Raw genomic sequence first — 8,434 nt, 5'->3', positions numbered from 1 at the left:
CTGGTGGAGGCTGCCCCTGGATGCTGGGGGGTGGGGGTGCAGGGGGACATGAGTGGGGGCCTGGTGGAGGGTGGCCATGGTGGCAGGGGGGTGGGGGTGGTGGGAGACATGAGTGGGGGCCTGGTGGAGGGTGACCCTGGATGCTGGGGGGTGGGGGAGCAGGGGGACATGAGTGGGGGCCTGGTGGAGGGTGGCCATGGTGGCAGGGGGGTGGGGGTTGTGGGAGACATGAGTGGGGGCCTTGTGGAGGCTGCCCCTGGATGCTGGGGGGTGGGGGTGCAGGGGGACATGAGTGGGGGCCTGGTGGAGGCTGCCCCTGGATGCTGGGGGGTGGGGGTGGTGGGAGACATGAGTGGGGGCCTGCTGGAGGCTGCCCCTGGTGGCTGGGGGTTGGGGGTGGTGGGAGACATGAGTGGGGGCCTGGTGGAGGGTGATCCTGCACTGCTGGGGTGTGGGGGTGGTGGGAGACATGAGTGGGGGCCTGGTGGAGGCTGCCCCTGGATGCTGGGGGGTGGGGGTGCAGGGGGACATGAGTGGGGGCCTGGTGGAGGCTGCCCCTGGATGCTGGGGGGTGGGGGTGCAGGGGGACATGGGTGGGGGCCTGCTGGAGGCTGCCCCTGGTGGCTGGGGGGTGGGGGTGGTGGGAGACATGAGTGGGGGCCTGCTGGAGACTGCCCCTGGTGGCTGGGGGGTGGGGGTGGTGGGAGACATGAGTGGGGGCCTGGTGGAGGGTGACCCTGCACTGCTGGGGGGTGGGGGTGGTGGGAGACATGAGTGGGGGCCTGGTGGAGGCTGCCCCTGGATGCTGGGGGGTGGGGGTGCAGGGGGACATGAGTGGGGGCCTGGTGGAGGCTGCCCCTGGATGCTGGGGGGTGGGGGTGCAGGGGGACATGAGTGGGGGCCTGCTGGAGGCTGCCCCTGGTGGCTGGGGGGTGGGGGTGGTGGTAGACATGAGTGGGGGCCTGCTGGAGGCTGCCCCTGGTGGCTGGGGGGTGGGGGTGGTGGGAGACATGAGTGGGGGCCTGGTGGAGGGTGGCCATGGTGGCTGGGGGGTGGGGGTGGTGGGAGACATGAGTGGGGGCCTGCTGGAGGCTGCCCCTGGTGGCTGGGGGGTGGGGGCGGTGGGAGACATGAGTGGGGGCCTGGTGGAGGGTGACCCTGCACTGCTGGGGGGTGGGGGTGGTGGGAGACATGAGTGGGGGCCTGGTGGAGGGTGACCCTGGATGCTGGGGGGTGGGGGTGCAGGGGGACATGAGTGGGGGCCTGGTGGAGGGTGGCCATGGTGGCAGGGGGGTGGGGGTGGTGGGAGACATGAGTGGGGGCCTGGTGGAGGCTGCCCCTGGATGCTGGGGGGTGGGGGTGCAGGGGGACATGAGTGGGGGCCTGGTGGAGGCTGCCCCTGGATGCTGGGGGGTGGGGGTGCAGGGGGACATGAGTGGGGGCCTGGTGGAGGCTGCCCCTGGATGCTGGGGGGTGGGGGTGCAGGGGGACATGAGTGGGGGCCTGGTGGAGGCTGCCCCTGCACTGCTGGGGGGTGGGGGTGGTGGGAGACATGAGTGGGGGCCTGGTGGAGGCTGCCCCTGCACTGCTGGGGGGTGGGGGTGGTGGGAGACATGAGTGGGGGCCTGGTGGAGGGTGACCCTGCACTGCTGGGGGGTGGGGGTGGTGGGAGACATGAGTGGGGGCCTGGTGGAGGGTGACCCTGCACTGCTGGGGGGTGGGGGTGGTGGGAAACATGAGTGGGGGCCTGGTGGAGGCTGCCCCTGGATGCTGGGGGGTGGGGGTGCAGGGGGACATGAGTGGGGGCCTGGTGGAGGCTGCCCCTGGATGCTGGGGGGTTGGGGGTGCAAGGGGACATGAGTGGGGGCCTGGTGGAGGGTGGCCATGGTGGCAGGGGGGTGGGGGTGGTGGGAGACATGAGTGGGGGCCTGGTGGAGGGTGACCCTGGATGCTGGGGGGTGGGGGAGCAGGGGGACATGAGTGGGGGCCTGGTGGAGGGTGGCCATGGTGGCAGGGGGGTGGGGGTTGTGGGAGACATGAGTGGGGGCCTTGTGGAGGCTGCCCCTGGATGCTGGGGGGTGGGGGTGCAGGGGGACATGAGTGGGGGCCTGGTGGAGGCTGCCCCTGGATGCTGGGGGGTGGGGGTGGTGGGAGACATGAGTGGGGGCCTGCTGGAGGCTGCCCCTGGTGGCTGGGGGTTGGGGGTGGTGGGAGACATGAGTGGGGGCCTGGTGGAGGGTGATCCTGCACTGCTGGGGTGTGGGGGTGGTGGGAGACATGAGTGGGGGCCTGGTGGAGGCTGCCCCTGGATGCTGGGGGGTGGGGGTGCAGGGGGACATGAGTGGCGGCCTGGTGGAGGCTGCCCCTGGATGCTGGGGGGTGGGGGTGCAGGGGGACATGGGTGGGGGCCTGCTGGAGGCTGCCCCTGGTGGCTGGGGGGTGGGGGTGGTGGGAGACATGAGTGGGGGCCTGCTGGAGACTGCCCCTGGTGGCTGGGGGGTGGGGGTGGTGGGAGACATGAGTGGGGGCCTGGTGGAGGGTGACCCTGCACTGCTGGGGGGTGGGGGTGGTGGGAGACATGAGTGGGGGCCTGGTGGAGGCTGCCCCTGGATGCTGGGGGGTGGGGGTGCAGGGGGACATGAGTGGGGGCCTGGTGGAGGCTGCCCCTGGATGCTGGGGGGTGGGGGTGCAGGGGGACATGAGTGGGGGCCTGCTGGAGGCTGCCCCTGGTGGCTGGGGGGTGGGGGTGGTGGTAGACATTAGTGGGGGCCTGCTGGAGGCTGCCCCTGGTGGCTGGGGGGTGGGGGTGGTGGGAGACATGAGTGGGGGCCTGGTGGAGGGTGGCCATGGTGGCTGGGGGGTGGGGGTGGTGGGAGACATGAGTGGGGGCCTGCTGGAGGCTGCCCCTGGTGGCTGGGGGGTGGGGGCGGTGGGAGACATGAGTGGGGGCCTGGTGGAGGGTGACCCTGCACTGCTGGGGGGTGGGGGTGGTGGGAGACATGAGTGGGGGCCTGGTGGAGGGTGACCCTGGATGCTGGGGGGTGGGGGTGCAGGGGGACATGAGTGGGGGCCTGGTGGAGGGTGGCCATGGTGGCAGGGGGGTGGGGGTGGTGGGAGACATGAGTGGGGGCCTGGTGGAGGCTGCCCCTGGATGCTGGGGGGTGGGGGTGCAGGGGGACATGAGTGGGGGCCTGGTGGAGGCTGCCCCTGGATGCTGGGGGGTGGGGGTGCAGGGGGACATGAGTGGGGGCCTGGTGGAGGCTGCCCCTGGATGCTGGGGGGTGGGGGTGCAGGGGGACATGAGTGGGGGCCTGGTGGAGGCTGCCCCTGCACTGCTGGGGGGTGGGGGTGGTGGGAGACATGAGTGGGGGCCTGGTGGAGGCTGCCCCTGCACTGCTGGGGGGTGGGGGTGGTGGGAGACATGAGTGGGGGCCTGGTGGAGGGTGACCCTGCACTGCTGGGGGGTGGGGGTGGTGGGAGACATGAGTGGGGGCCTGGTGGAGGGTGACCCTGCACTGCTGGGGGGTGGGGGTGGTGGGAAACATGAGTGGGGGCCTGGTGGAGGCTGCCCCTGGATGCTGGGGGGTGGGGGTGCAGGGGGACATGAGTGGGGGCCTGGTGGAGGCTGCCCCTGGATGCTGGGGGGTTGGGGGTGCAAGGGGACATGAGTGGGGGCCTGGTGGAGGCTGCCCCTGGATGCTGGGGGGTGGGGGTGGTGGGAGACATGAGTGGGGGCCTGGTGGAGGCTGCCCCTGCACTGCTGGGGGGTGGGGGTGGTGGGAGACATGAGTGGGGGCCTGGTGGAGGGTGACCCTGCACTGCTGGGGGGTGGGGGTGGTGGGAGACATGAGTGGGGGCCTGGTGGAGGCTACCCCTGCACTGCTGGGGGGTGGGGGTGGTGGGAGACATGAGTGGGGGCCTGGTGGAGGGCGGCCATGGTGGCTGGGGGGTGGGGGTGGTGGGAGACATGAGTGGGGGCCTGGTGGAGGGTGGCCATGGTGGCAGGGGGGTGGGGTGGTGGGAGACATGCATTGTTGATCAGTAGTGCAAGGTGACATGTGGGTTGGCTGGGGGGCATGCCCATGGTGGATGGGCTGCCTGCGGGACATGAGCATGGCTGCAGGGTAGTCCCCCGTGGTGCGGGCTGCCTGCAGGGTCCGTGGAGGTTGTGGAGCGTACACCTGGGAGGGCCCACACGGCCAATTCACGTGTGGTACTCCCCAGAACCCCTGAAATACACATACCCTGCTGTAATCGTGTGTGGAACTTCCCGCGCACCCCTGATATACACATACCTTGCTGAAATCGCATGTGGAAATTCCCGCGCACCCCTGAAATAAACGTACCCTGCTCGCACTGGGCCAATCGCGTGTGGAACTTCCCGCGCACCCCTGAAATACACGTACCCTGATGAAATCGCGTGTGGTACTTCCCGCGCACCCCTGAAATACACATGCCTTGCTGTAATCGCGTGTGGAACTTCCCGCGCACCCCTGAAATACACGTACCCTGCTCGCACTGGGCCAATCGCGTGTGGAACTTCCCGCGCACCCCTGAAATACACGTACCCTGATGAAATCGCGTGTGGTACTTCCCGCGCACCCCTGAAATACACATGCCTTGCTGTAATCGCGTGTGGAACTTCCCGCGCACCCCTGAAATACACGTACCCTGATGAAATCGCGTGTGGTACTTCCCACGCACCCCTGAAATACACATGCCTTGCTGTAATCGCGTGTGGAACTTCCCGCGCACCCCTGAAATACACGTACCCTGCTCGCACTGGGCCAATCGCATGTGGAACTTCCAGCGCACCCCTGAAATACACGTACCCTGCTGAAATCGCGTGTGGAACTTCCCGCGCACCCCTGAAATACACGTACCCTGCCAAATCGCGTGTGAGACTTCCCGCGCACCCCGGTATACACGCACACGTATTTTTTGTCAGCGGGTGTCCGTGTTTGTGGGTACCCCTTTGCACGTCATTTGTCCTGGAGGGCCACAGTATAGGACATTCATCATGGCAGTATATAGGTGCTATTTGTTGGCGCACCTTTTGGCGCACATTTCTTACAGCCGCAGAGACGCTACCGCCTGCTTTCTTGTGGCGGTCGTGTTTGTGCCTGTGCGCTGGTTTGACTGTGCGCTTTTTTGCCCTATTCTATTCCATGAATACGTGTTGTAGGCGAGCGTGTGGGCGTTCCGCGCACTTGTGCCCTGTACTTCCCCCGTGACGCCCACGTTTTGGCAAGTTGTTCCCCATTCCGAGTGTTACGCCCGTGTTCCGCCTACTTTTGTTGCGTGCGCCGCGCTATGTGCGATTTTCGCTGTGGCCTGTACGATTTTCGCTGTGACCTGGCGCACACTGTTAGATGGCAAGTGCGCCAACGTGCGCCGCGCACTTTTTTATCGCACATCCGCTGGTTTTCTCGCGCACGGCCTTCCATGAATCGATGTGCGCTGCTTTTCGTGTGATTTTCGCACTTGCACTTCGATTTTCGCTATTCCACTGCGATTCGCACGTTTTTGACCACTTGCGCCGCGCTATTATTCCATGAATCGGCCTGAAAAACTTTTGTTGCTTCTGCAAAAAGAAACTTTGTTGCATTCAGTGGTAGAATGCCCAGCTCTGATCAAAAATCGAGAAAGGTATTTTAAAAGTGTGTTTTATATCGACTACCACTTGTCTAAAGATGAAACATGGCTTTCTGTTTTTTCTGGTCCAAGAATAGCAGTGAAAATTTCACTCGTACAATATGTGAATGCGATCTTACAGACACAGTTGAATGTGGAGTAGAATTAACTTTGAAAAATGGTTTGTTATGTACTGTTGTGTCACGGCTTCAGCTGTATTTGAGTTGCATTATGTATATTTCTTTTAAATTGTTATAACAAAGTGCAGTTAGTCTTATTGTATAGTATTTAGGTGTGTTTACATTACATTGTAAATAATTAAATTTGTGATAAAGAATTTGAAAGATTGATTAAATCAGCCAAACAAACAAATGACTACATTTAAAAAAACATGTCACACCCTTAATGTTGAGAGAAACATAACTTGTCATTGTACTGCCTTACAATTTTAATGGAAAGCAGCAGCACATTGCCAGCAAACAAACACCAGGACTTGGTACACTTGCAAAAACAATGCCAGTAGGCGGGGCTTGGGGATGGTGTGCTAATGGGGAACAGGAAAGATAGAGAATAGAGGAAGGTGATAGGGGAATGAATGAAATCGATTTACAGGGTGAACAATCCTGCATTCCGTATAAAGATATATGACAGGAGCAAGAAAGATGCCGTGGTAGGAATGGGGTAAGAGAGGTAGGCATGAAAAGGATGTAAAAGGCTGCATAAAGGGTGATTAATTAGGACAATGTCTTTGTTTGAAGATGTGTTTACACAGAAACACATTTTAATTATTTATTATAGAAAAGTTGAAATTTCTGATTAAAAAGCATAGATAAATAGGACATGAAAATATGTTTTAAACTGAAAAGTGCAATTTTCTATTCTGATATGCTCAACAATCAGGTTAAATGAGTGCATGGGAAATGTGTGGTCCAAATTGAATGAAATTCTCAAATGGGGTGCTAAAACGAGAAATCCCTCTAAGAGTTTGAAGATATGATTTTCCCTAATATCACTTTCATAATCGCCCCCTTCACTTCATTGTTACGGAGACTGTAGATGAACGGGTTCAACATGGGAGCCAGTATAGTGTACATCACACTGGCTTCTCTGTCCTTGGTCAGCGCAAAGCTAGTGGCTGGTCGAAAGTACATGAACATGATGGTACCAAAGTAAGGGATCACTACTGCCAGGTGTGAGGAGCAAGTGGAGAAGGTTTTGCGCCTACCCAATGCTGAGGGGATCTTCAAGATGGCCCTGATAATGCATATGTATGAGATGACAATGATCAGGAATGGGCTCATCACCACCAGGGATCCTTCTGTGAAAATCACCATCTGGTTTGGGAAAGTGTCAGAGCAGGAAAGCTTGAAGAGTGGCACCACATCGCAGAGAAAGTGATTAATTTCACTGGCTCCACAGAAAGATAGCCTTGATGTCATTCCAGTATGCAAAATTGAATGCAGTATTGCTGTGACCCATGTCCCGGCCACCATTTGGGCACATGCTGTCTTTCTCATCACAACAGGGTAATGAAGGGGATTGCAGATTGCCACATACCTGTCGTAAGCCATAACAGTCAAAAGGAAGTCCTCCACATTGGCAAACAGCAGGAAAAAGAAAACTTGAGCCAAGCAGCCACCATATGTAATGGATTTCCTCTCCAAAAAGAAGTGCACCAACATCTGGGGGAGGGTGACCAGGCCCAGGCAGATATCGACGAAAGACAGATTTGCCAGGAAGAAGTACATAGGGCAGTGGAGCCGAGGATCACCAGTAACTGATAGGATGATGGTCAGGTTCCCCATCAGCGTGATGATGAAGATTACGAGGAACACAGCAAAGAGGTGGATCTGATAGCGTGGTAAGTCGGAGAAACCCAGGAGGATAAAATCTGTGACCAAGGTCTGGTTTACACTTGTCATTGTTGTCAATTTGCTGAAACACAATAGGCACAGCACAGCACATTGAGATATTAGAAGTAATTGGTTTTTAAACTGATCTTCACAATAAGCATTTAATTCTAATACTTTGCTTCTTTAGGCATATGCAACAACAATCACAAATTACCAAAACGTACAGTTGTATAAGTGTTTCACAACATGCATCAAATTATAAGTAATTTTAAATCAGTCTGCTAGTTTATTAAATCACAATTCATAAAACACACTCTATGTACACTTTTCTGCATTTTAAGTTCCTAAAATAATTGACTGGCAAGAGGGGCCTGTTTACTAAATACACCCAATAGTACTAAGAAAATGATAAGTCTTGGAAAAATCCCTGATATTTTGATTGACTTTGCTTGAGTGAGAACTTTCTGTAATGGACAGATAATGCATTTTCGCAGAAAGTTTATTTTTCCAAAAAAGCTGTGTGTTATTTCTTGTGTTGCTCCCATGTGTTGTTACAGCTGACTTAGATATTATTTGTTTTTTAGCAGACTTCCGAGCATGCTTAAAAGCAGCAAAAGTGATATCTTAAAGAAACTCCAGAGAGGGACATTTAGACCCATGTGACTGCATGAACTGACTACGTCTAGTATTTACAGAGGATCGCTCAAAGACCTAAATGACAAAATGACAGTAAGGGTGCAAACACCCCTTTCCAGGACGCATCAGAGGAGGACTTTTTTATTTGACACAGTAACCGAAAGTTGATATTGAGAAAAGACTAAATGTGAATGAAAGGATTTTTTGAATTGCTCCTGTCGGATTTGGCTGCTCCTGTCGGAAGGCCTAGTGTTGATTTCCAGAATGTCCTTAGGATTTGAATCAGTCAGGCCACTTTGAAGGTATGGCAA

General features: G+C 57.8%; 1 protein-coding gene across 1 annotated transcript; it reads right to left on the bottom strand.

The window, feature by feature from the left end:
- Positions 1–6,611: 6,611 nt before the first annotated feature.
- LOC138568725 (olfactory receptor 1F1-like) lies at positions 6,612–7,556 on the bottom strand. Its single transcript, XM_069646509.1, has one exon. It carries the CDS (start codon positions 7,554–7,556, stop codon positions 6,612–6,614), a length of 945 nt encoding a protein of 314 aa, XP_069502610.1.
- Positions 7,557–8,434: the final 878 nt, after the last annotated feature.

This window comes from Ambystoma mexicanum, chromosome 2q, assembly GCF_040938575.1.
Source record: "Ambystoma mexicanum isolate Mex_15411 chromosome 2q, UKY_AmexF1_1, whole genome shotgun sequence".
In the NCBI taxonomy this organism is placed as follows: domain Eukaryota; kingdom Metazoa; phylum Chordata; class Amphibia; order Caudata; family Ambystomatidae; genus Ambystoma; species Ambystoma mexicanum.
Note: the sequence above shows the minus strand (reverse complement) of the source record. Positions and strands in the feature narration are given on the sequence as shown.

Bases quoted from the DNA above. Each gene is read 5' to 3' on its own strand.
- LOC138568725 (XM_069646509.1), bottom strand. From the start codon at position 7,556: ATGACAAGTGTAAACCAGACCTTGGTCACAGATTTTATCCTCCTGGGT.